Genomic DNA, 27,279 nt, shown 5'->3' on the forward strand with positions numbered 1-27,279 from the left:
GGGGGGTTAGGGCCAATGCTGGCCCTACCTGCCCCCTGACCTCACCCTGGGCTCCCAGCCCACCTGCTCCCAGACAAGGTGACTCACACGGTGAATGTTGGAGACACAGTTCTGCTGTCGGCTCGAATCTGCACTGAAAAGCAGGAAGATGTGATCTGGAAGAGTAACGGTGAGTGTGAGCCCTCCCTGCCCCACCATGTGTATGTATACACAAACATCAAAACCCATGGCCACGCGCCAAACTCTCTGTGTTGCCTGGAACACCCCTCCCCCCCAGGCCTCTATTTCCCAGTTTGCAGAATGAGAAAACTAGACTAGGCAATGTCTAAGGGCCCTTCCACATCCTGGGATTCTACAAGAGGGGCCCCTGAGCTGGAAGGCCAAAGGCGTGGGGTCATTCGTTACTCCAGCCCAGGCCTACGCACTCCATCACCAGCACTAACAGTTTGCCACTTCCCTCCAATCTCCCTGTGTTCCAGCCTGAATGACCTCCCTCCCACTGGGAGCTGGTCAGACACTCTGTGTCCTAAATGTTTCAGTGGCTCCCTATTATCTAGAGGGACTCTGGATTCGGCCTGCCATTCAAGGCCCTCCACAGTTTGGTACCATTTGCCCTGTCCAGCTGTGTTCCCTTGGCTCCAGCCAAGCCAGAGAGAAGGTTCCAAGAGGGCAGGGGTCCCCATGCCTAGGCACTTGCTTGGGCGCATCTGGAGAACAGGCAAACAGTATTCCATCTGCTCCAGCAGACTTTTCTGACCCCTATCATTTGTCGGTTCCTGTGCTGGGCACTGAGGGGGGTAGGAAGGGGGGTGGAGTGACCATCCTCCAGAGAAGGGTGCGATGAAAGCTTAGCCAGGTGCTGAGGTGGACAGCTGCAGGATTTGTTAGGGTGGGCAAGGAGTTTTAGGAGCATTAAGCAGGCCTCTGTGGGGCTGGTTATCAGAAGACAGAGCCCCAGTTCCTATTAAATGAGCTCTCTGAAGACAGGGCCACCTTAGTAATTGATGTATCCTGTACCCGCCTCCCTGTCCCCCCTCAGTGCCCAGCACTGACCCTGCAAATGACAGGGGGCAGAGGGAATACTGTTTGCCTGTTCTCCAGAGGCACACCTCACACAACTACACACATGCCATACATATCATCACACATGCATACCTACACATACCACATGTGTGTGCATACAAATATACATGCGCATGCATCATAAATATACCATACAAATGCACACTCATACATACCACACACATCACTATACATATATGACGCATATGCCACACACATAAATACCCATAAGTGCACACATAACACAAGACGTGTAGCTGTGCAAGCACCATGCATATGCACATATCACACATATACGTATACCATCCATGCATGTACCACACATATTCATACATATACATACCCTCTACATGCACACACATACACATATACATACACATGTACTCTATACATACCCAGACAAATACACATACACACACCCTTAGGGCAGCTAGGTGATATGGTAGATAGAATGCTGGGCCTGGAGTCAGGAATACTCCTCTTCCTGAGTTCAATCTGACCTCAGACTCTTACTAGCTGTGTGACCTTGGGCAAGTCACTTAATCTTGTTTGCCTCAGTTTCCTCATCTGTAAAATGAGCTGGAGAAGGAAATGGCAAACCACTCCAGTATCTCTGCCAAGAAAACCCAAATGGGGTCACAAAAAGTTGGATATGACTGAAACAATTGAACAACATACCCTATAAATACACACACACACACACATCCCCTCATTCTGTTCTTACTTCTCTGTCTGAGCTGAAGCCCACATTTAGCCCTTTCAACCCCACCCTTTAACTCACCCTCACCCCAGAATCCCAGTTCCCCAGGCCTCACCCTCCTAATGTTCAGCCCTGAATGATCCCCCTGCCTCCACAGATCCTCTACTACTGCAGGGATATGTGTAGACACAGGCAGAGGTAGCAAACCTTGTGGTAGGTCTGGACTCTGTCACTGTGTGTCAGATCAGTCCTTTCCAGCTCCACGTCCTCTGCAAACTGGACGAGGGAGCCAAACTTCATTCGAGTCACTGATAAAATGTTAGCTAGCACAGCACGACGAGCACATCTCCAGAGAACTCCACTGGAGACCTCCTGCACCACGCTGACACAGACCCAATCATCACTACTCATTCACTCCGCCTAATGGTGCCATCTTCCAGGCTCCATCCCTCCAGCTTGTCCACAAGAAGACCATGGGAGGCTGCCAAAGGCCTTACTGAAATCCAGGTGTACCATGCCCAGCGCTGTCCCTGCCCTGCCCTGCCCTGATGGAAAGGAACAGGCCGGTGTGCTCTGTCTAGTTCTGGACGGCTCCATAGTAGCTCCTGGGGCACTCAGGGGTGGATGGCATGAAAACATGGTAGAAAGGGCCCGAGCACCTGGGAGACCCAAGCACATTTCTAGACAAATGAGGAGAAGGCCTTGAAGAGAGAGGAGCTGGAGATGCAGAAAAGCAAAAGGATGAGAGCAATAGGAAGGGAGGGGGTCGGGGCCCAAGAGGAGGCTAGAGATAACAGGGGGTGGCATGGTCAGATCCGTGTGGTAGAAGGGTCAGTGGAGGACAGATCAGAATAGGGAGAGACTGCAGGCAGGGAGCCCAACCAGAGGCTCAGAGCAATAGTCCAGAGGTGAGATGATAAGAAGTCATACCTGAGTTGTGACTTTGGTAGAGGAGAGAAGGGGGCACAGGCCAGGAATATTACAAATGCAGAAGTAACAGGGCCTGACAACTGTTTGGATATGGGAGAATGATGCCTAGGTTGGGGGCCCTGGGAGGATGAAGGTGCCCTCCACACTAAGAGGGAAATTGGGAAGAGCTTGAGGGGAAAGGTGACAAATTTACTTCTGGACGTGCCGAGTTTAAAATGTCTGCAGAATATCCTGGTCAAGATGTCCAACAGGCAGGTAGAGATGTAGGACTGGAGGTCAGGAGACAGGTTAGGGCTGGACAGTTAAATCTGGGCATCATCTGCATAGAGATTATAACTGAATCCATGAGAGCTGATGAGATCCCCAAATTAAATAGCATAGAGGGAGAACAAAAGTGTGAAGGGGAGAACACAGATGGGGGCTTGAGGAAGGAGGAGAAGCTTGGTTAACTGGATTGCCAAGTAGTGGTGAAGGCCTCACTGAAGTCGTGAATTACAGACCTCACAGAGGGAAGTCAGCTGTCTTATGACTTGGTCAAGCAAAACTCAGCGGCCCAGGAGTAGGGATGGATATTGTGGCAGCAGGAGGGGACCCTGGGCTTTTCTTATCACTCTCTCCTACATCTTCAACCTTTCCCTCCTCTGCTAATAATAATAACTAACATTTATATAGAATTTTACATATATTATCTCATTTTATCCTCACAACATCCTTGGAAGATAGGTGCTATTACTATCCCCATTTTACAGATGAGGAAACTGAAGTAGACAGTGGCAAAGTGACTTGCCTAGAGGCATACAGCTAGTAATGTATCAGGATGAGATTTGAACTCTGGTCTTTCTGCCTCGAGGTCCAATGCTCTGTCCCAGCGCACCACCTAGCTGCCCTACAAGCACTTGCCCTTTGCCCTTTGCTAGTCACCTCAGTGTACATAATCCTCAAGTCTCTGGCCCAGTCCTACTACAGTTGTCTTCTCTAGCCCCTCTTGTTTTTGTTGTTCAGTAGTTTTTCAGTTGTGACTGACTCTTCGTGACCCCCTCTGGGGTTTTCTTGGCCAAGATACCAAAGTGGTTTGCCATTTCCTTCTCCAGCTCATTTTACAGATGAGGAAACTGAGGCAAACAGGGTTAAGTGACTTGCCTAGGGTCACACAGCTAGGCAGTGTCTGAGGCCAGATTTGAACTCGAGAAGATGAGTCTTCCCAACTCCAGGACCTGGTGCTCTGTGCGCTATGACGCCACCTGGCTGCTCCATTTGTTAGCTCTGTGCAAATGTCTCCTGGGCACCCTACACGTGCTCCTTCCCCCAAACCTGCCCCTCCTCCCTTGTGCTGGAGTTATATGTGTCCACACTTCATCTCCTGTCTGAGACTGTGAACACCTCACAGGCTGGCACCATGTCTTATCATCTCAGGGTCCACCACCCACCATGAAATCGTCTCCCAGTCATGCTTTATAAAGCACTTTCCTCATGACAACCCTGTGCAGTTGGGAGTATTTGGGGCCCTCATTGGTCAGAGGAAGAGGATTAGGTGGAGGGGGGGGCAGGGAGGCAGGAGAGCCTAGTATGTTACTAAAAACAAAAAGTGTCAGAGCAGGTGACAGGAACACACAGGGTCGGGGATGGAAAAGGAAATGGGTAAGCCAAGCCAAAGGATGATTTCCTTTTTCCGGGAGTGGTGGCCATCTGGGAGTGGGCCCTATCTGGACTACGTCAGCTTCCCAGGGACCCGACAAAGCCACTGAAAGAGGCTGAGCGAGCTCACTGAAGAGCTGCGCAAATGCCCCCAAACAGCTGGGGAGGGGTCAGAGCAGGGGAAAGGGCAGCCAGCCTGTCAGATAGCCCGTCAGCATCTGCCTGCAACAGCCACCACCAGGGGAAGCAGGGCTCCAATGTATCCATATTCCTTGTATCCAGCTGTGCAGGGGACACACAGTTACTGTGTAGCCCTGGGAAGAGTCTCCCAGTATCTGCGGGCCCTGTTGTCTCAAGGATGCCCTGCCCTGGATGTAAAGCAACTAGCTGAGAGTCAGAGAGTAGGGAGGCCCCACTTCCATTCCATTGGCCAAGCCTTGGTAAGCTTCCAGTGTTAAGCCCTGGACAGGCCACGGGACAGTTTGGACAGGCCATGGCCATGGCCCTGGTGGCAGCAGTCAGGGCTCTGCTTGGGACGGGCTTCAAGCTGCCTCTGAGCCCATCCAGGAGGGGGAAGTCCTGAGGACCCCAGGGAGGGAAGCTAGGAGCCCTCCAGGGAGACAGCAAAGTTGGCAAGTCTGTCCCACCTACCTCCAGGGCATCCACTCCTGGCTTGCTTTTGCCTACAAGGGCTAAAACTCTTGCCCTTGGGGCTCCCTCCTACCCTTTTTCTGTGGCCACACCTCTTTCCTCACTGACCTGAATGAGGAGCCTGACCCAGTCCCCACCCACCAGTAACCCCAATTCCATAGGTCTGGGCTCTTGCCAGATGATCCTAGGGCCTACAAGTCAGATTGTCCCTGGGTGATTGCCCCCATGCTCTGGCATGCTGGGACCAGGTTACACAACCTCATCCCACTGCATCTGAGTCTTTCTCCAGTAGGAAGGCTGACCTTAGAGAGCCCAATGCCCATAGCTCCCACTTATCCTTCCTCATTCAGGCAGGGCCTTTGCCTCAGTCTGCCTGCCATTTTCTGCTGCTCTGTTCCACTGGGGTGGGGGAATGGAAGGCCTGTCCTCCACCACAACCCACACACTCCCTGAATATTATTCCTTTACAGAACATACCTAAGGAGCCGTGACATCCAGTCTTGTCCGCAGGTCTCCAAGAGGAAATTCACTCCCCCTCGAGGCAGCCAGAGCCTCAGTGGACCTCCCTCTAGCTTCGCCCCATTGCTCCTGCCTCTGCCCTCTGAGAGGACCAGGCAGAGCAAGGCTAATCCCTCCCCTAGAAGACTGACTTTCAAATGCTAGTCCCCAGCCACTTCAGAATAAATGCATCCATTTTCCTCAACCCAACCTCACTTGAGCAGAAGAGAAGACCTACTTGTCCAAATAGCTGAGAGCCCCCAGGATGGGAGTTTCCCCCCCCCAGGATTCTCCAGGCATGGCCAGCTCCTACAATGGGCAGGTCACATGACTCCTGGAGAGGGCTACAGTGTATCAATAGATAGTCCAGACAGGCTCTTTCCCCCCCTTTCCTCCTTTGTGGATGCTAGAGAGTCTCCCTAGTCTTTTCAGAAGCAAAATAATCAGAGCCTCTAATTAGCCCAGGCCTCCCCCAAACCCCCAAAAAGCCTTCCCCTGCTCTGAGCACTGAGATAGCCCAGGATCTCAGGCAGAAAAGGACCTTACTTACCTCACAGCCTGGGTGTGGGCCAGCCAGAGCAGAGAACAAGGATAATGGCTCTTGACCCCACCTCCATCACCACCTTCCTCTTCTTTCTCCCCCTCCCCAGGCTCCTACTTCTATACTCTGGACTGGCATGAGGCCCAGGATGGGAAATTCACGTTGGAGTTTCCAAACCTGAGGGCCTCTGATGGGGGCATCTACAGTGCCACCTATTTGCAGGGCAACCCCCTGGCCAGTGCCTTCTTCAGGGTCATTGTCCGAGGTTAGAGCTGGCATGAATGGGGCAGCTGGGAGGAGAGATGTGGGCTGGATGGTGGGATGAAAAACATGGGCTGGGCTATCCATGAAGGTGATGGGCACAGGCCTTGGTGAGGGAGGCAGGTGGGGGGAGGAGGTGAGAACCATGGGCTGGGCTATCCATGAAGCTGATGGGCACAGGCCTGGGTGAGGGAGGCAGGTGGGGGGAGGAGGTGAGAACCATGGGCTGGGCTATCCATAGAGCTGATGGGCACAGGCTGGGTGAGGGAGGCAGGTCATGCTGGTGATTTCTCTCCCCCAGGTTGCAGTGAAGGGCGATGGGGCCCAGGCTGTGCCAGGGACTGTCCCAGCTGCCTGCATGGTGGCATTTGCCATGACCAGAATGGCGAGTGTGTGTGCCCCCCTGGCTTCACAGGCACCCGCTGCGAGCAGGGTAAGGGATCTAAGGATCAAGATGGAGTAGAGTGACAGGATCCTGGAGGGCTGGTGGTGCAGTGTGTTCAGGGAGGGGGCTGCAATGGGACCAAGGCTCAGGGCTACCAGAGCTTGGGGTAAAGGGAGAAAGAAAGGATGGGCTAAGAATAGGGGCTATCATATGACCCAGGGACCCAGGGAAAGGAACAGGAGATCTGGGTCCCTGGAGATCCTGGGGAGGCTTCAGGACTCAGAGCCCCAGGAAATCCTGAGAGGATTCCTGGGGCACAGGGTCTGAGGATGGAGGCAAGCAGAACCACCCATACACTTGCCTATCCCAGCTTGCAGAGAGGGCCGATTTGGGCAGGGCTGTCAGCAGCAGTGTCCAGGTACCTCCGGCTGCCGGGGCCTCACCTTCTGCCTCCCAGACCCCTACGGCTGCTCCTGTGGGGCCGGCTGGGGTGGTGGCCAGTGCCAAGAAGGTAGGTGCCTCTGATTTCAGTGATGTTGCCTGACATTGGCCATTCAGTCTGCCCCCACAACTGCCCAAAGTCACCCCTCCCCAGACTAGAGGAATTTCTCTTTCCCCTTCCACTGTGCCCACTCTATCCTCACAGGCTACTACAAAGGGCAGGCCAGAGAAGGCAAAGACACAAAAACTCTATGTCCTCATGGAGTTTACATTCTCCTAGAGGGAGGGGGTATGCAAATAACAAGGTAAATACAATGTATTTGCAGAGAAAGGTCACCTTAGAGGGAAAGTCTCCTTGACTGGAGGAAATGCAGGAAATCCTCCAGTAGAGGTTGGCTGTGTGCCCCCTGCCCCTTCAGCCTATGCCCCCTCTGTCTGCCCCCTCAGCCTGTGCCCCTCTGCCCCCCGCCTGTGCTCCCTCTGTCCACCTCCCTGCCTGTACCCCCTCTGTCTGCCCCTCAGCCTGTGCCCCTCTGCCCCCTCAGCCTGTGTCCCCTCTGCCCCCCCGCCTGTGCTGCCTCTGTCCACCTCCCTGCCTGTACCCCCTCTGTCTGCCCCTTCAGCCTGTGCCCCTCTGCCCCCCCGCCTGTGCTGCCTCTGTCCACCTCCCTGCCTGTACCCCTTCTGTCTGCCCCTCAGCCTGTGCCCCTCTGCCCCCCCAGCCTGTGCCCTCTGTCTACTCCACAGCTGGTTCCCCCTCTTCCTCCGTACCCAGTATCCCTTCTGTATCCTTAGCTAATGTCCCTCTCTGTCCCCTTAGCCTGTGCCCCTGGCTGGTTCGGGGCCTCCTGTGTCCTGCAGTGTCAATGCCAGAATGGAGGCACCTGTGACCGCTTCAGTGGCTGTGTCTGCCCCTCAGGATGGCATGGGGAGCACTGTGAGAAATCAGGTCTGGGAGAGGGTTAGGTTGCAGGGAACAGGGAGGGCCAACCGGGGGAGGGTCCTGGGGGTGGCACATAGGCTACACAGCCTGGTCCTAGGCATGATGATGGGCTAAGGGGCCCGACCTGGTTCGGCCTCAGCCACGGTCTCAGGGCAGGCCTTCATGGCTTCCTGGCCCATTTGCCTGTCCATGTTTCCTTGAGTGGCTATATACAGGTGTGTGTATGCATGTGCACACACACACACGAGCATCTCCACCACCCCCAGACCGAATCCCAGAGATCGTGAATGTGGCCTCAGAGCTGGACTTCAACGTGGGAGCCATGCCTGTGGTCAGCTGTGCTGCCACAGGGAATCCACCCCCTGTGAGGGGCAACATGGAGCTGCGAAGACCCGATGGCACTGTCTTTATGGTCAGCATCCCTCTGGACTCCTCCAGCTATCCTCTGTGACCTTTCACCTCACTCACTGTCATTATGGTTGGTCTACCCTGACCCCATCCACTGATGTTTTGAACCCCTAGTGATAGTTAAGCCTGGGAAGGAAAGAGCCCTGATAGGGCTCTGGAGGCAGGGACATGGGTTCAAATCCACCTCTGATGTCTGCTGCCCATGTGACTGGGCAAGTCACTTCTATTTCCTGGGCCTCAGTGACCTCATCTGTAAAAGGAGAAAGTAGAAGCCAGTACCTTCCAGCTCTGTATTGATGCTTTGACCTCTTTGTTATCCTTCTGGTCAGCCCTCGGCTGGCCTCAGTGAGCACTTCACCCTCAGCCTATGCCCCCGTCCTAGCAAATGTCAGTGACACAAAGCTCCTCCCCTTCTCTCTCTCTCTCTCATACACACATATGTGCACACTTGCACACACATGTACATGCACATAAAACATACATCCACACATGTGCACATACATATACACACACCACAGGCTTCCTCCATTCTCTTCTTCCTAAAATGAGAGTTACCCTGGCTCACCTACACTTCTGTGATCTTACATAGCCCCCCACATGAAAGTATGTCCTCAAACATGTGTCCATATGTGGAGCAGTAATAACCAACACCTTTCCGGTGCTTTATATCCAGACTTTCATGAGAGTTTTGCCTCCCCCTGGTGAGGGAGGTGGTGCAGCATGCATCCCCATTTTCAGATGAGAGAAAGTACCTCAGAGGGTGTGAATGACTTACCCAAGGTCACCCACACACCTAGGAAGCGTCAGAGGTAGAACCCGGGTCTCCTAACCCTCCACTCTCCCTTGCTGCCTCCATATGGATGTGGGCTGATACACACCTGTGTCCATGTCGATCTCTGTATATACACTAACCAATCTCCCCATTGCCCATCCACAGCCGTCAAAGGCCATCATGGAAGTGGACAAGACCACTTCCGAGTTCCAGGTGCCACCTGTGTGCCTCTCAGACAGCGGCCTGTGGGAGTGTCGAGTGTCTACCTCTGGGGGCCAGGACAGCAGGCACTTCAAGGTCAACATCAAAGGTTAGGAGACCCGGGATTATCTGGGGGATGGAGAGGGAGAATGAGATCAAGAGGCCTGAGACAGCAGGATGGTGTCAGGAAGGGGCAGGGATGAGGTCAGGAAGCCCCTGGGAATGGGGTCTCGTGGGATAGGAGGACCAGAGGGCATGAAGAAGAAGGAGATGAGATCAAGGACCTAGGATCTGGCATCTGCCAGGACAAGCTCCTTCCCTGGCACTGTCACCCTCCTGCTCCTAGCCCTGGCCCCTTCCCTTGGTCCCCGTGGCTGTAGGGGGTAGCCCACCAATCGCAGAGCTGGCCCCTCTGGTGCCTGGCCTCTAGAAAACCTTCTTCTAGTCTGCTTCTCCCTCCCCCTGGCCCCAACCTTGACCTGAATAGTTTGTATATTCCCTGAGGTGTCCTCATTCTCCTGTCTTGCTCATTCAGCTGAGTCACATTCAGTGGTTGCTCCTCACACCTAGATCCCTTTCAGGGGATTCCCCTAGCTTTCAAAGCAGGGTCTAAGCCCAAGCCCCTGAGTACCTCCAACTGACTGAGCCTGGCCTTCTTCCCAGACTCCAAAGCCCTGGTCCTGACCCATAGGAAGGAGAGAAACAATCATTTATTAAATGCTTACTATGTGCCAAGTGCTTTATAAATATTATCTATTTGATCCTCACAACAACCCTAGAAGGTAAATGCTATTATTATCCCCATTTTACAGTTGAGTAAACTGAGGCAAACAGAGGTTAAAGTGCCTCATCTAGGGTCACACAGCTGGTAAATAAAAATGTGAACTTGAGTTTCCTGACTGCAGGCCCAGGGCTCTATCCACCATGCCACCTAGCTGCCTCTAGGTTGACTGACCTCACGATACCATCTAAAGTGGAACCCCTCCCCCATGCCATCTCTTGTCCTTATCCAGCTTAGGCCTGGCCCCTGGGTTTGGGACCCTCCTTCCACAGCGAATGAGCTTCCCTTCATCCCCAAGCCCTCTCTCATCATTCCATGAGATGACACTAGACTGTCCTTGAGACAAAGCAGGATGAGGCTCATTCCCCCCGCCCCAGGACAGTCCTTAACATAATTGAAGAGAGTTCTCATGTGCCCTGAAATGATCTCTTCTCTGTCTAAACAACCCCAGGCCCAAGGTCCACCAGGCTAGTTATTCTCCTCTGGCCAATCACCAGTTACCAACACCACTCTAAACTGTGGTACCCAGAACCGAACACAAAACTCCAGTGTGCCAGAGGGCAGAGGGCAGAGGTGCTGCTGCCCCCTGCTTCCTGCCTGCTCTGCCTCTCTCAAGGAAGCTCAACTTTGCATCAGCTTTTTTGGATACCACAACCCATGTTGACTCATATTGAGCTTGTGGTCAGCTAAAACCCCCAGATCTTTTTCAGAGCACCTGCATCATTATCACTCCTCCCCCAGCAAGCTCTTTTGAAGTTGATTGGGGGGGGGGCGGTAAGCAATGGGGTTAAGTGACTTGCCCAGGGTCACAGAGCTAATAAGTGTCAAGTGTCTAAGGCTGGATTTGAACTCAGGTCCTCCTGACTCCAGGGCTGGTGCTCTATCCACTGCACCATTTAGCTGCCCCGTCTCTCTCTCTCTCTCTCTCTCTCTCTCTCTCTCTCTCTCTCTCTCTCTCTCTCTCTCTCTCTCTCTCTCTCTCTCTCTCTCTCTCTCTCTCTCTCTGTTGATTTCTTGAACCCAACTATGAGACTTTGCATTATCTTACATTATCTCTCTTGGATGTCATCTGATTCAATTCAGCCCAATGCTCTAACCCATCAAGACCCTTTTAGCACCCAACTCCATCATCCGCTGTATGAACTATCACTCCCAGCTTGGGGTCATCTACAAATATGATGAGCCTGCCAAGTGATAAAAAATGCTCAGTGGCAAAGGGACCAGCACGGATCCCTGGGGCACTCTGCTGGAGACCTCTGGCTGAGCTGACATCAAACTATTAATAATCGCCCTTTAAATCCAGTCTTTCGGACCATTTTGAATCGAATTGTGTTATAATCTTGTCCTCATGGGATCTAGAGCTAGAACTTTGTAGTTGTTGTTTACTTGTTTCAGTGGCGTCCGACTCTTCCTGACCGCCTTTGGGGTTTTCTTGGCAAAGATCCTGGAGTGGTTTTCCATTTCCTTCTCCAGCTCATTTTATGGATGAGGAAACTGAGGCAAACAGGGTAAAGTGACTTGCCCAAGGTCACACAGCTAGTAAGTGTCTGAGGCTGGATTTGAACTCAGGTCTTCCTGACTCCAAGGCTGGTGCTCTATCCACTATGCCACCTAGCCATCCTCCTGTCTTTTGAATACCAAACCTCAGTGATGCCAGTAATTGCATTTTTGTATTCTTCTCGTGTTTTGGATTCTGGCCCTACTCTACTGAAAGTTCTGTCTTACATAGCGCTGGTGACCCAGATGGGCAGCTAGGTGGCTGAGTGGATGGAGGGCTGAGCTGGAGTCAGGAAGACTCATCCTGAGTTCAAATTCAGCCTCAGACACTTACTAGCTATGGGACCCTGGGCAAGTCACTTAACTCTGTTTGCCTCAGTTACCCCATCAGTAAAATGAGCTAGAGAAGGAAATAGCAAAGACTTCAGTATCTTTGCCAAGAAAACCCCAAAAGGAGTCACAGAGAATTGGACACGACTGAAAAAATAACTGAGCAAAGTGACCCGGAGAGCAGCAAGGCCAAACGCCTTCCTCAAGCTTCATCCTCTGCAGCCTCTGCTAGGATGCGTACCCCTTCCTCCTGGATTCTCTCTCTGTCTCTGTCTCTGTCTCTCTCTGTCTCTGTCTCTGTCTCTCTGTCTCTCTCTGTCTCTGTCTCTCTCTGTGTCTCTCTCTGTCTGTCTCTCTGTCTCTGTCTCTGTCTCTCTGTCTCTGTCTCTGTCTCTCTCTGTGTCTCTCTCTGTCTCTCTGTCTCTCTGTGTCTCTGTCTCTGTCTCTCTCTGTCTCTCTCTGTCTCTCTCTGTCTCTGTCTCTCTCTGTCTGTCTCTCTGTCTCTGTCTCTGTCTCTCTGTCTCTCTCTGTCTCTGTCTCTGTTTCTCTCTGTCTCTCTGTCTCTCTCTGTCTCTGTCTCTCTCTGTCTCTCTGTCTCTCTCTGTCTCTCTGTCTCTCTGTGTCTCTCTGTCTCTCTCTGTCTCTCTCTGTGTCTCTCTCTGTCTCTCTCTGTCTCTGTCTCTCTCTGTCTCTGTCTCTCTCTGTCTCTCTGTCTCTCTCTGTGTCTCTCTCTGTCTCTCTGTCTCTCTCTGTGTCTCTCTCTGTCTCTCTCTCTGTCTCTCTCTGTCTCTCTCTCTGTCTCTGTCTCTCTCTCTGTCTCTCTCTGTCTCTGTCTCTTTCTCTCTCTGTGTCTCTCTGTCTGTCTCTGTCTCTGTCTCTGTCTCTCTCTCTGTCTCTCTCTGTCTCTCTCTGTCTCTCTGTCTCTGTCTCTCTGTGTCTCTGTCTCTCTCTGTGTGTCTCTGTCTCTGTCTCTCTCTGTCTCTGTCTCTGTCTCTCTCTGTCTCTGTCTCTCTGTCTCTGTCTCTGTGTCTCTCTGTCTCTCTCTGTCTCTGTCTCTCTCTGTCTCTCTGTCTCTCTCTGTCTCTGTCTCTCTCTCTCCTATCTGCCTGACTTCTCTTTTTCTATCTCCTCTTCCTCTACCTGTTCTCCAGCACACCACCACCACAACCCCTGACCAAAACTTTCCCCTTGGCTTTTATCTCTCACTTAGCAATCTTCTCTGCCCTAGGGCTTCCATTATTATATCTCTGAAGAGGATTCCAAGGTCTGGATCTATTCCTGACCTCCTCCCTTTGAAGGATCACTCCCAAATCTCTCCCTGGATGTTCCCATATCAGGAAAAGGGAGCAAGCCTTTATTAAGCACCTATTATGTGCTTTCTAATTCTTAATTCCCTACCTCTAATCTTGCTCCTATCACCATGCTAAGAACTTTACAAATATCATTTAATTTGATCTCCTCAACATCTCTGGGAGATAGGTGTTATTATGATAGTTACATTTTAGTTGAAGAAATTGAGACAGAAAAGAGGTTAAGTGACTTGCCCAGGGTCACACAGCTATGATGCCACCTAGCTACCATACTTCAGATTCCTCCGGCCCCAAACAACTCCCCATCTGCTTCCTCCAAACTGTTCCTTCTCTCTGTCCAGGGCACCCAGACTCAAAAGCCAGAGTCGCCCCTGTCCCTTACATCTTCCCTCCATCTTATAATAGGCCAGCTCCTGTTGCTTCTCTGTCCACAGTATCTCTTATAACCTATCACATGTTCTTTTATTGTGGTTATTCGTGTGTGTGTGTGTGTGTGTGTGTGTGTGTGTGTGTGTGTGTGTGTATTTTGCTCCACCCACTACCTCTATTCGGAGTGCTGGGCTCTTTATCTGAACACCTGAGTTCAAATCGGGCCTCAGACACTTGCTAGCTGTGTGACCCTGGACAGGTCACTTACCTTCTGTCTACCTCAGTTTCCTCAACTGAAAAATAGGGATAATAACAGCACCCACCTCCCAGACTTGTTGTGAGGATCAAATGAGATAATATTGTAAAGTCCTTAGCGCAGTGTCTGGCATGCAGTAGGAGCTATATAAATGCTCGCTATGTATCATCATTATTAGCTGTGTGACCTCGGGCAAATCATTTAACCTCTGCTTGCCTCTGTTCCTTCATCTGTAAAATGGGGATAATAACAGCACCTGTCTAGCATGATTGTTGTGACAATCAAATGACATGATGTTTGTAAAGGGCTTCCTAAGCCTTAAAGTGCTATAAAAATGCTCATTATTTCACCAGGCTCAGGGTCACAGGTCAGGGGTCAGGGGCACATCCCCTCCCACCCAGACAGTTGCATTTGCCTCGTAACTGTTCTCCCGGTATCTGACCTCTCCAGGTTTTAGCTGAGGGCACTGAAGGCTTCTTTACCAAATGTGCAGAACGGGGGATGGTTAGACAGCAGTCATTCTGAAGAAGATCTGAGGGTCTTACTACCTTGCAGCTCTGTCTCTATGTGATGATAAGGGAGCCAGATAAACTAGTGTGATTTGGGGCTTCGTGGAGAGGGGCATCAGGAGGCAGGATCAGCCCGTCCTCTGCCCTGGGCTGTATGAAAGACAGCCTTCAGGTCTTTAAGCGCCTCCTTTGTGCCAGGCACTGTGCCTATAAGGACACATGAAAAGGTCCCTGCCCTCAGAAAGCTTCCATTCTCCCAGAGGGGCAGAATTTTTGTACAGATAAGCCAAAAGATCCTGAGATTTACCAAGACCTTACCCAGGTTAGAGTTCTTGGGTTGAGCTTTGAAGGAAACTAAGGATTCTGGGAGGGGGTGGCAAGGAGGGAGTATGTTCCAGACTCGGCTAACTTCCTGTTAAAGCCATAGAGATGGGAGATGAACTGTCATGGACAGGAAGTAGCTTGCAAGCCGGTTTGATGGGAACATAGGGTGGGGAAATTATGACATACCACTGGAAAACTAGATGGGAACCAGATGATAGAGGGCTCTGAATACCAAGGTGTGGCATTTGTATTTGTATTTGTATTTGTATTTTATTTAGAGGCAGCCAGGGCCAGGGTTACACAGCTAGTGTTTGAGGCCAGATTTGAACTCTAGTCCTCCTGAGTCCAGGACCACTGCTCTATCATCATCCCACCTGGCTGACCCTGTATTTTATTCTTGAAACAATAGGGAGCCACTGAAGATTTTTGATCAGACACGTGACATCGTCAGCCCTCAACCCTAGCCATAGAGAAGCATAGAGGAGGGTTCAGTTTGAGGGGAATATAATGAGTTTCATTTTGGACCTGATGAGTTCGAGATGCCAAGCAGACATGTAGGTAGAGATCACCCACAGGTACTCGATGTAGGATTAGAGATCTACAGAGAGACAGGGGCTACACAGTAGAGAACTAGGAGTCCTTTGTAAAGAGATGCTTGAGCCATGGGAAATGATGAGAAAGAGGATGTAGCGAGAGAAGGGGGCCTAGGCCAAGGCCCTGGGGAGACACGAGGAAGCAGAATGCTGAACCCATAAAGAGTCTGAATGGTCTGGCAAAGAGGAGGTAAGGGCAGTTAGAGAAGGCCAGCAGAACATGGGTGCCATGCAGAGGCAGTTCAGTGTGCAGAGGCTTGGAGCGGGACCGAGAAGGGACTGTTGAATTTGGCAGTGACCTTGGAGTGGGCAGTCTCCATCTGGTGGTAAGCTAGGAAGCCGGAAAGGCAATAGGAGGTGAGGAAATGGAGGCAGTGAGTTGGGAAGGCCCCATTCTAAGAGTTTTTCAGTGGAAGGGTAGAGAGATAGAGGACAATAGCATGAGAGGCTGTCAGGGTCCTATGAGGGGTTTTTAAGGGTGATAGAGAGCTGGGCTTATTTGTGGGCAGCAGGAAGGAGCCAGTGGGTATTGGGAGATTGTACAGCAAAGCGAGAGGGGATGATGGAGGAAGCAGTCCTCTGGAGGGGCTGGGATCAAGGGCACTGGGGGAATGGCTGGCTTTGGCCTCCTCTTCCTCAGAGATTGGAGCAGAAGAAGAGAAACTGGGGCCGGGGCTAGGAGACAATGAAGAAGGCTGTTGAGTTATAGAATGGGAGAGCAGAGGGAGCTCAGGGCAGAGGCCTGGACTGAAAGCCAGGGAGGAGAAGGGTAGCCCCCAGGCTACTACTCCTCTACTGAGGAGTGGGTACGGGGTAGTTGGATGGGAGATGCGAGGGAAAAGGAGGAAGCTTGGACTAGTGATTGAGAGTCCTTCTGACAACAATCAAAGGATTACCCTGCCCCAGCTGAAATTAGAAATCACACATTTGTAGTGAACCCAGAAGGCAGTCCACTTGGTTTCGTACCTCCCTCTCTCATCGGCTACAGAACTTTCATGGAGGGCTGACACTGGGTCAGGGTCCTGGAGCCCATGGCATGGGAAGATCCATTCAAGAATGTGGGAGTGGACATGGTGCAGTGACTGGCACGTGCCAAGTTTTGTTCTGCTTGGTCCCAGAGACAGAACTCAGAGTAATGGGTAGAGGTTACAGAGAGATAGATTTAACCCTGATATTAGGGGGAAACCTTCTTAACAATGAGCTGCCCCAAAGTGAAGGGGACTGCTTCACAATGTAGCGAGTTCCCAGTCACTGGAGGTCTTTGGCCAAGGGCTAGATGGTCATTTGGAAAGTTCATGCTTTGGGAAGACCAGATCAAGTGTTATTTAAGTCTGACTTCCAATTACAGAATCCTACGATCTGTGATTCCTTCAAGGTCATGCTGGGAGTGAGGAACAGAACCCAGCTGTCTGGCCTACATGCCAGGTTTCTTTCCACCACCTGGCACTGTGCCATTTGGGGGTCTCACAGCTCCTGCTGGTGTGATCTGATGAGTTTAACAGAGTTGGGGATCCAGAGCTGGAAGAGATTCTAATGGGCACCTGGCCCAGCCTCCTCATGGTATTGCTGAGGAGGCTGAGGCCCAGGGTGTGTGAGGAGCAACTTGCCAGTGCTGCCCAGAAGTAAAGTGTCCTAGCTAGGAACCTGAGCCCTCTGGCTCTGGGCCTGTGATCATGACCTTTTCCCACATCCCAGGGACCACTCCATGCATTCGCTAGGCAGTGGCAGCAGGAAGGCCCCTTTTCTAGCCCAGGGTTGGGTTTTCTCCTTTCCTGTTAGTCTGTAAGCCTGGGGTACACGCTGAAGAGCCCTCTGAGGACCTCAGGGGTGGATCTTCATACAACGTCCTCCCCTCTCTCAGTTCCTCCAGTGCCCATGGCCCCACCAAGGCTCCTGGCTCGCCTCAGTCGCCAACTTGTGGTCTCCCCACTAGTGCCGTTCTCGGGGGATGGGCCTATCTCATCGGTGCGCCTACGCTACCGGCCTCAGGACAGCTCTGCGGCCTGGTCCACAATTGTGGGTAAGTGAACAGAGGGAGAATGAGCAGGGTGAGGGAGAAGACAGGCTCTGGGGGGTGGCCAAAGGAAGGTCCACTGTGGTCCACACTACCCTCCATGGGCCCCCCGCATTTCCTGCCTGCTCTTCCTGACCACTGTGACCTCCCTTCTTGGCAGTGGACCCCAGTGAGAACGTGACCCTGATGAACCTCCGGCCTCAGACAGGATACAGCGTTCTGGTGCAGTTGAGCCGCCCAGGAGAAGGGGGTGAGGGTGCTTGGGGGCCACCCTCCATCATGGCCACTGACTGCCTTGGTAAGAGTCCTGCCTATCCCTGGGGGGAGGGGAGGAAATCCCTCCCAGGCAGACTCCTGACTGATAAAGGCTGTGTCCAGGCATAGTCTATGGCCCTTTCTTCCTCCCTTCACTACACTCTGCCTAACACCTACCTCTGGCTGCAGAGCCCACACTGCGACCTTGGCTGGAGGACTGGCACGTGGAGGCCCCAGACTGGCTTCGAGTGACCTGGTCCTTGCCCGCCGTGCCTGGTCCCCTGGTGGGAGATGGGTTCCTGTTACGCCTGTGGGACCCAGTACGGGGTCATGAGCTGCACAAGAATGTCACATCCCCCCAGGCACGCACCACAAAGCTGAATGGCCTCGTGCCGGGCACCTTCTACCAACTGGAAGTGCAGCTCTATCATTGCACACGCCTGGGCCCCGCTTCACCACCAAGACGCGTGCTCCTGCCCCCCCACTGGTACAGGGACACAGGGAGTAGGGGAAGGGAGGGGTCGCAATGGGAAGGCTGTTAAGGGACCTGGGAGGTAGTAGGGCTGTGGGAAGGCCTGGAGGACACCAGTCCTCTGCTGTCCTTTCCCCCGACCTCCCCAGGTCCCCCAGCTCCAAGGCTGCTCCGAGCCGAGGCTCTGTCAGACTCAGCGATCCGGCTGACCTGGCAACGTCCCGAGACCCCAGCTGGAGCCATTGCCAAGTACATTGTGGAGCTGCAGGCTGTTGGGGGGTCTGGGGAGCCACTGTGGGTAGACACGGAAGGAGCCGAGGAGAGCACTGTCATCCAGAGCCTCAACGCCAGCACGTGCTACCATTTCCGGGTTCGAGCCAGTGCTCAGGGCCCGGGAGATTGGAGCGAAGTAGTAGAGGAGACGACTCTGGGCAATGGTGAGGCAGGGGTCCCTTCTCTAGGGGAAGCCGTGGCTGGGCCCCCACAGCACTCCGTGCCCTGGCCAGCTCTGGTCATCCCCCTCCTTGTCTCCTTCCCCAGGACTGGAGAACGAGGGCCCGGCCCAGCACAGCCGAACAGCCAGCCCTGGCCTGGACCAGCAGCTGGTGCTGGCCATCGTGGGCTCCGTATCAGCCACGTGCCTCACCATTCTGGCTGCACTGCTGGCCCTAGTCTGCATCCGCAAAAGCTGCCTCCATCGAAGGCGGACCTTCACGTACCAGTCAGGCTCGGTCAGTGGCCTGGGCCCTGCACATGGGGCTCCCTACAGCAGGCCGGGGGTGGGTGCATGGATGTGTCTATGCATGTTGGAGTCCCTCCTTCCAGCTTGGCATGCTGCTGCCCCCCTCATCTCTGCCCATCACAATGGGTCTGTCTGTTCTTATGCCAATGGGCCTGTGCCCTCTAGCCATGGGGTCCTATGTGCATACATACCTTCACGTGGGGCTCTATTGGTCTGTCCATGGGTCTCAGGGGGAGGGCAAGGATGGGGACTCCCAGAGGTGGGGAGGTCAGGCTGGACCAGACCTGAGACAAGGACATGTCTTAGCCGAGAGGTCCATCTCAAGCCTGGTGAGCCCCACTGCCTCAGATTCTGAGGCTCCTTCCTCTTCACTTCGGCCTTCTGCCCAGTGCTGTGGGCCCTCCACCAAAGCCTGGGTGGTTAGGCCAGGCCAGGCCAGGCCAGGAGACATTTATTAAGCACCTACAATGCGCAAGGGCCCTGGGTGTAGAGTTAAGACCCAAAGGAGTCCTCATCCCCAAGGAGTTCACTGCCTTCCATCTCTCTTTTGTATGTTATCCTACCCCCATTAGAATGTAAGCTCACAGAGGGCAGGCACTGTCTATCTTTTTCATTTGCATCTGTACCCCCAGTGCTTAGCACAAGGCCTGGCACAGAGTAAGCCCTTCATAAATGCTTCATCTCTCTTCCTACCTTGGGGAGGTGGCAGAAGAACAGCACGAACACAGAAAGAGTTAGATGCAGTAATTAGAGGAAAAAGATGCCATTGGTAACTAAGGGGGTCAGGAAAGGACCGAGCAGCTGAGCTGGGCCTGGAAGGAAGCTCAGGATCAGGAGGGGGAGGAGAGGAAGGGGGAATGCATTCCCCAGTCTAGGGTCTGGACCACAGTCATGTGACTGGAGGCAGGAGATGGCTGGGATTGATCTGACAGCAGCTTGGGTGTGGGTATGGAGTGAATGAGAACATCCAGGAGGACACTTTGGTGCTGAGCCATGAGGTCAGGAGTCCTAAAGTAGTCAGAAGAGGTGGATCTGGGACATGCAGCTGGAGATGTCCAGGAAGCAGATGGTAATCTGGGGCTGGGGCTCATGGGAGAGACTGAGGCTGGAATTCTAGAGATCTAGACCTCATCTACCCAGGGATGATCATTCCAGCCATGGGAGCTGATGAGGTCACCCAGTGACAAAGTAGAGAGAGAAGAGAAGAGGGCCCAGGCCAGAACCTTGAGGGACTGCCATAGTTAGATGAAGAGCCAGCAGGGCCAATTTCTGGGTGCAGAGCTCTGAGCAGGACACTGGAAAAGGATCACATCTAGCTGTCTAGTAGTCAGATTAGAGGGTCAGGGGCAGCTAGGTAACTCCAGACGTAGAGTCCTGCTCTTGAAATTGGGAAGGGTTGGGTTCAAATCCTGCCTCAGACTACTAGCAATGTGACCCTAAGCAAGTCACTTTCCTGCTCCCTGTCTGTTTCCTCAACTGTAAATGGGGAGAGTAAGAATAGCATTCACATCCCAAATCCTTATGATCAGATATCTATAAAATGCTTTTCAAACCTTTGAGTTCTATGTTGTTATCGTTGTTGTTAGATTAGATATAGTCCCTGCCCTTGGGAAAGTCATCAATATGAGGGGCAGGAATAGAGGTAATTGGCCACCATCTGCCACTAATGTTGAGTTTACAGTTCACTTAAACCCCCCCGGGTAATTTTCAGCTTTGTGCCATCAGCGAGATTGATGAATGTGCCATGTAAGCCTTTATAAATCCATGGTAAAAATGTTAAATGGGACAGGATGCAACCTCCCCAGGTATCCCTTACATAATACAGAAAACGCTGCTGGCTAGGGACCAAGGCATATTACCTGCTGGGGAAGCCTGAGAGGGAGGAAGCCAAACCTCAGGCTGGGGCACGGAGATCAGGGAAGGTTTCCTGGAGGAGGTGACATTTGATCAGGGCCTTGAAGGATGGTAGGAATTCTGCTGGTCAAGCTCAGGGGTGGGTGGAGAAGTATTCTGAGCTGAGGGTGCAATGTGAGCAAAAGCACACTGATATGTGGGAAAGCACAAGACATTGTGTCAGCATGAGACATTGTGAGGAATCCAGCAAGGGGCAGAACAGGAAGTATAGGGAATAAGGCTAGGCTGTGGTAGGCCTCGAATGCCAGGTGCATGGGACCGGGTGTCTTTAAAGACAGCTTCAAGGGAAGTGCTGAAGGGTTTACCAGTGAGGAGCCCAGAGGCCAGCTGGGCTGGATGTGGAATGGGGGGAGTGGAGGAAATCATACAAGTGGAAGAGCAGGAAGGGGCCTGGTTATAAAGGCTGTAAACAAATAGAGAAGTTTGTGTTTGATGCTGGAGATGGGAGGGAGTCACTAGAATATATTAAGCCGGGGAGAGCCTGCAGTCTGCACCCCCAGGCTAATGCTTGGCTTCTGTTCTTTGCAAAATTCTAAAATGTATGATGAAAGGCATAGCCAATGAATATCTGTAAGTGAGGAGGCAGATAGGACACGGGCTGGATGACCACAAAGGACCATTCCAATTCCCTCTCTGGTCCCATGATTACCTGCAGAAAGGCAAGTGGGGATCATGAAGAAACACAACAACATTTCAGTGACTGGCCATTTTAGTCTAGCCATGTTTCCCTTCCTGGCAATAGCCTCAGGCAGATAGATGAAGGATATGGCATAGCTATGATCTTTTTTTTTTTTTGGCAAGGCCATCAGGGTTAGGTGACTTGCCCAGGGTCACACAGCTCAGTGTCACACAGTGTCAAGTGTCTGAGGCTGGATTTGAACTCAGGTCCTCCTGACTCCAGGGCCAGTGCTCTATCCACTGTACCACCTAGCTGCCCCCCATAGCTATGATCTTACCTGGGTTTTAGCAAGGCTTTTGACAAAGTATCTCATGTTATTTTGCGGCAAGATATGGGCAGTCAGGTGGATTCAAAGCCAGCCGATCAACTGAACTTAAAGAGTAAGCAGAAATAAAGCAATGTCAACTTAGAATGTCTCCAGGGTTTCCCTGACCCGGGGGGGGTCAGTGTTGCATCCTGTCCCGTTTAACATTTTTACCATGGATTTATAAAGGCTTACATGGCACATTCATTAATCTCGCTGATGGCACAAAGCTGAAAATTACCCGGGCAGGGAGGGTTAAATGAATTGTAAACTCAGTATGAGTGGCAGATGGCAGCCAGGAAAGCAAACAGAATGATAGGTCACGTTGAGAAGCATTCTGTTCAGGAAGAAGGAGGGAGTAGTTTTATCATGTCCTGCCCTGGTTAAATCTCAACTGGAGTCTTAGGGCATTGTGTTCAGTTCTGGCAACCACAGTCCTAGAGGAAGACCATTGTTGAGCTGGGGGATGTCTGGAGGAGGGTAGGCAGGGTGGTGAAGAGCCAGAGCCTATATCCTTGAGGATCAGTTGTAGGAACTGGGCCTGTCTACCCTGGAGGAAGAATATTTGGGGGGGACCATGAGAGATATCTTCAGGTCTTCGAAGGACTGTCACGTGGAAGGGGAATCAGCCTGGTTCTGCATGAGGAGCAATGGGTGAACTCTGCAGAGAGGCAGAGTCCTAATCCAGAGCTGTTCCAGCATGGAATGGGCTGCCTCAGGAGCTAAAGGGTTTACCCTCCTTGGAGGTACTATGTGTTATGTCTTCACCTGAAGTGACTGTCTATTCTGTCCCCCAAAAGGGGGAAGAGACCGTCCTACAATTCAGCTCTGGGACGTTGACCCTAACCCGCCGTCCGAAGCCACAGCCAGAGCCTTTGAGCTACCCTGTGCTGGAGTGGGAAGACATCACCTTTGAGGACCTCATTGGGGAGGGTAACTTTGGCCAAGTTCTTCGCGCCATGATCAAGAAGGATGGGCTCCAGATGAATGCTGCTGTCAAGATGCTCAAAGGTCCCAGCCCTGTCCTCGTCTCCAGTCCCCAATGCCCGCCCTATCCCTGAACTCGGCAAGCCCTGACCCCAGAGCTTCTACCCCAGTTCTAACCCTTGACCCCCGACCCCTGGCTGCCCAGCTATAATCCAACCCCTTAACCTCAGTTCTGACCCCCATCCCTCATTGCCCCTTAGTCAAACCCACCCCGAGCCCAACCCAAAGCCCGTGTTTAGTCCTGATCCCGGAACCCCAGTGGCCACCTTGACTCTGATACTGGCTCCCATGGGGTCCAGAGTTTGCCTCAGAGAATGACCACCGTGACTTTGCCGGAGAATTGGAGGTGCTGTGTAAGCTCGGACACCACCCAAATATTATCAACCTGCTGGGAGCCTGTGAGAACCGAGGTGAGGCCCTTTCCCACTCTGATCCCTAACCCCCAACCCCAGAATCACTCCCTGATCTGATGGTCCTCCAACCTCACCACCCCCAGGGTACCTGTACATCGCCATCGAGTACGCACCCTATGGGAACCTGCTGGACTTCCTTCGAAAGAGCCGCGTGCTGGAGACAGACCCTGCCTTCGCACACGAGCACGGCACTGCCTCCACTCTCACATCCCAGCAACTGCTGCGCTTTGCCAGTGACGTGTCCAAGGGCATGCAGTACCTGAGTGAGAAACAGGTACTGCCCATTGGGAGCTGGGGAAAGAGAGGGCGGGGGCCTCGGCTGATGAAAGAGGGAAGTGAAGGGACAGCAATCAAGTGGCAAGCACTTAGAAACATGCTGTGGGGCGGGGGCAGGGAGCAGCTTTCTCCCCACAAGGGGATGCCCACCCCGGGAGGAACCTCTTGCCCATGTCTTGTTCCGAGAGGCTCAGTGTCCCTTCTTCCTTTCCTCCTCCACTGGCCCCTCCTGCCCAGGGAAGGATCTCTTCTCCCTTTTCTTCCTGGCTCCCTCCAGGCGTATTTCTTTCCTCCATCTGGGAAGTCCAGGAGTAGCAGCTGCAGCAGACAGCCCAGCTTCTCTTTGCCTGCCTTTGGAAGAAGCACAAACATAGCAGTTTCCCATCTCAGGATTTCTCTGTCCTTGCCTTCCTAAGCTCAGCTTCCTGTTCCTGACTCTGTTCAGGACCCCACCACTGGTGAGCTCCCAAGCACAGCCTTTGAGCTCGCCTCTCTTGCCCAAGCACCATGAGCAGTCATGGGGTGAAAAATCCCCAAGCCTGTGGGCTGGCAAATGTTCCAAATGCCCTTAATCCAATTCAATCAGTCAACGAGCCCTTAATAAGCACCTGTTGTGTGCCAGGAACTGATAGAAAAAAAAAATTAAAAACTGCCCCTGCCCTCAAGGGACTCACATTCTAAGGGGACACATGTATAAATCAGAATATTCGAGCTAAGAACAGAATAGACTGAAGGGAACTTGGGAAGGGAACCAGGAGAGGCCTCCTGAATGGGGTGAGGTGGGAGCTGAGTCTTGAAGGAAGCCAGCAGAGCTAAGAGGTGGAGGTGAAGCATCGGAACCAGCCAGTACCGAGGTACAGAAGTCAGAGAGGGAGGATAGTGAGCAAGGAACGCCAAGTGGATCAGTATAGCTGGCAGCAGAGCAAGCAGGCTCTGTTCTGGGCACTCTGCTTTTCTCCCTCTGTACTCTTTCACTTGGAGATCTCAGCAGCTTATCTCTATGCAAAGGATTCCCAGTTCTCTATACCCAGCCCTAACCTCTCTCCTGAGCGTCGGTCCGGTGGAACCGCCTATTGGAAATCTCGAATTAGATGTCATAGGCATCACAAATTATGATGCATTAATCATCTGCAGTGCCTCAGGAGTGAGACAGGGACTGCCCAAGCCGTTTCCCAGGGCCTGGGAATGGACTCTCTCTCCTTTCAGAAAGGTCCTGGCTAGCCTGGCTGGCCTTATTACTCTCCACCCACAGTTAGTTGGAGACCTGAGGCAATGAGGCAAGGTGGTGTAACATAGAGAGCATTGAATTTAAAGGAAAAGGACCAGAGGTCAAATTTCCCCTGCACTATTGACAGTTTTTATGACCTTGGACCAGTTTCACTTTCCTGGGCCTCAGTTTCCTCATCTGTTAAGTGAAGGAATCAGACAAGATCACAGATTCACAAAATTGGGAGAGGCCTTGGGAACATCTAGTTTGATCTGTCCCCTAAAGAAATTCCTTCCCTCCCCCGACTCATGACCACCTCAGCAGGGGTCCATTCAGCCTCTGCTGAAAGGCCTCTGAGGCCTCTTGCAGTACTAGACCTCTGATCATCTGACCTCCCTGGACTGTGAATGGAGTCACTTCTGTATTCATCTTTGTCCTTCTTGAGGCAGTGCAGACCAACCCCATGTCTCCATGCCCCCCAGCCCGACTTCAGCAAGAGCCCCCTGTCTGCCCCCACTCACCTGAACCCAGAAGGTTCTGGCAAAGCAGAAGCTTTGGGGTCTGAAGGACCTGGGATAGATATCCATATCCAGACAGTCTGCATTTCCTAGGAAAGTCAAAACTGTCCCCTTCACAAAGAGGGTAGCAGTGTCTCTCGTCCGTAACCAATGCACCTCCTGTGCTGTGCCCTAAACCAACCCCTCATGACCCATCTTTCTCTGTGCCCACACCATGCCCTGAGCCATGGCATCCCTGTGACCTGCTACCTATATGCACACTATACCCTGCATTTCTGTGCCCCGCCTCATTTTATGCCCACACCAGGCCTTGTACAACCTCTTTTCATCCCTGGGGCCCCCATGCCTTGTACCCCACTCATCACACCCTTGGATCCACAATGCCCTCATGCTCTGTGCCTACTCCATGCCCTGTTCCTCCCCGTTCTCATCCCTAGACACACGGTGAACTCCCTGACCGGTGCCCCTCTGCTCTCACACCTGGGCCACAGTGTCCCCTGTGCCTCTGCCTGTAATATGCCCTGTACCCCCTCTCTTCCTACCTCTGCACTCACAGTGCTCCCTATGACTTGTGCAATCTACTTTGAACTTTGTACCCACACCATACCCTGTATTTCTCTGTTCTCACCCTAGTCTCACAGTGGCCTCCATGCCCAGTATCCACACCATGCCCTGTGCCCCTCTGCTCTCATCCCTGGGCCCACACTATGCCCTGTGCCCTCTGCTCTCATCCCTGGGCCCACACCATGCCCTGTGCCCCTCTGCTCTCATCCCTGGGCCCACACTATGCCCTGTGCCCTCTGCTCTCATCCCTGGGCCCACATATGCCCTGTGCCCCTCTGCTCTCATCCCTGGGCCCACACTATGCCCTGTGCCCTCTGCTCTCATCCCTGGGCCCACACTATGCCCTGTGCCCTCTGCTCTCATCCCTGGGCCCACACTATGCCCTGTGCCCTCTGCTCTCATCTCTGGGCCCACACTATGCCCTGTGCCCTCTGCTCTCATCCCTGGGCCCACACTATGCCCTGTGCCCCTCTGCTCTCATCCCTGGGCCCACACTATGCCTTGTGCCCCTCTGCTCTCATCCCTGGGCCCACACTATGCCCTGTGCCCTCTGCTCTTATCCCTGGACCCACAATGCCCCGATGTCCCCTGAAGTTCATCCACAGGGATCTGGCTGCCAGGAATGTGCTCGTGGGGGAGAATCTGGCCTCCAAGATTGCAGACTTTGGACTGTCCCGGGGGGAGGAGGTCTATGTGAAGAAGACAATGGTGAGTCTGGGGCCACTCATCCCAATCTTCAGGGGCCCCCCAAGTCCCCAGTTGCCCCAAATCCTATTATTCGCCCAGCATGCCTCACTTCCCCTCTCCTGACACTCTCACTTGGTGTCTCCTTGATCCCAGGGCCGGCTCCCTGTGCGCTGGATGGCCATTGAGTCCCTGAACTATAGTGTCTACACCACCAAAAGTGATGTGTGAGTGAGAAACGGGCATTGGGGAGAAGCAGACTTGTGATGTGGGGGCTGGGGAGAGAAGGGTGACAGGAGAGGGATGGAGCGGGGTGATGGGGTGGAGAGAGGAGAAAGGGTGCCAGGGTGGGTGTAAGGAGAGGAGACAGGGTGAGCAGGAGAGAGGAAGGGTGACAGGCTGGGGCAGACAGCAGAAGGGGTGATGGGGTGGGGCGAGGGACAGGAGAAGACCTGAAGGGTGAGTGTAGGGAGAGAAGGGGATAGAGTGAGCAGGAGGGAAAGAGAAGGGCACTGGTTAGGTCTGGGGGAGAGGGAGGGAGCAGGGGAACCTGGCAGGGCTTAGGGAGCCAGTGGAGGTCACTGGGGATAGATCTAGGCTGAGGGCTCAGCCCAGAGGCACCCTTGGGTCAAAGCCACGAGGACATTTGGGGGGGTTGAAGGAGTGGCAAGATACAGGGGAGCCAGTGGAGGGTCTGGTTAGGGACTCCACCTGCCTGGGGTTAGGGAACATTGCTGGCCCCCCTCAGCTACTGTGGATCCTTGCTCAGGACACTTGTCATCCCCCTTCCCCCCATCTCCCAGTGGATACCTCCTCCCCAGCCCAGAGGCCGGGAGGAGAGAAGGCCTTATTG

General features: G+C 53.0%; 1 protein-coding gene across 1 annotated transcript in view; it reads left to right on the forward strand.

Annotated features, from left to right (window-relative positions):
- TIE1 (tyrosine kinase with immunoglobulin like and EGF like domains 1) overlaps window positions 1-27,279 on the forward strand; it is a 30,788-nt gene that overhangs the window by 1,149 nt on the left and 2,360 nt on the right. The window contains exons 3-19 of the mRNA XM_020975462.2: window positions 59-169; window positions 6,127-6,282; window positions 6,580-6,711; window positions 7,034-7,174; window positions 7,925-8,053; window positions 8,314-8,459; window positions 9,393-9,537; window positions 17,259-17,417; window positions 17,572-17,709; window positions 17,856-18,146; window positions 18,282-18,575; window positions 18,679-18,869; window positions 22,578-22,788; window positions 23,064-23,174; window positions 23,261-23,451; window positions 26,337-26,450; window positions 26,583-26,653. Coding sequence (XP_020831121.1) covers window positions 59-169; window positions 6,127-6,282; window positions 6,580-6,711; window positions 7,034-7,174; window positions 7,925-8,053; window positions 8,314-8,459; window positions 9,393-9,537; window positions 17,259-17,417; window positions 17,572-17,709; window positions 17,856-18,146; window positions 18,282-18,575; window positions 18,679-18,869; window positions 22,578-22,788; window positions 23,064-23,174; window positions 23,261-23,451; window positions 26,337-26,450; window positions 26,583-26,653 — 2,731 coding nt within the window. The remainder of the gene's footprint in view (window positions 1-58; window positions 170-6,126; window positions 6,283-6,579; window positions 6,712-7,033; window positions 7,175-7,924; window positions 8,054-8,313; window positions 8,460-9,392; window positions 9,538-17,258; window positions 17,418-17,571; window positions 17,710-17,855; window positions 18,147-18,281; window positions 18,576-18,678; window positions 18,870-22,577; window positions 22,789-23,063; window positions 23,175-23,260; window positions 23,452-26,336; window positions 26,451-26,582; window positions 26,654-27,279) is intronic.

Source organism: Phascolarctos cinereus, unplaced genomic scaffold (assembly GCF_003287225.1).
Source record: "Phascolarctos cinereus isolate Bilbo 61053 unplaced genomic scaffold, phaCin_HiC Scaffold_5;HRSCAF=322, whole genome shotgun sequence".
In the NCBI taxonomy this organism is placed as follows: Eukaryota; Metazoa; Chordata; class Mammalia; order Diprotodontia; family Phascolarctidae; genus Phascolarctos; species Phascolarctos cinereus.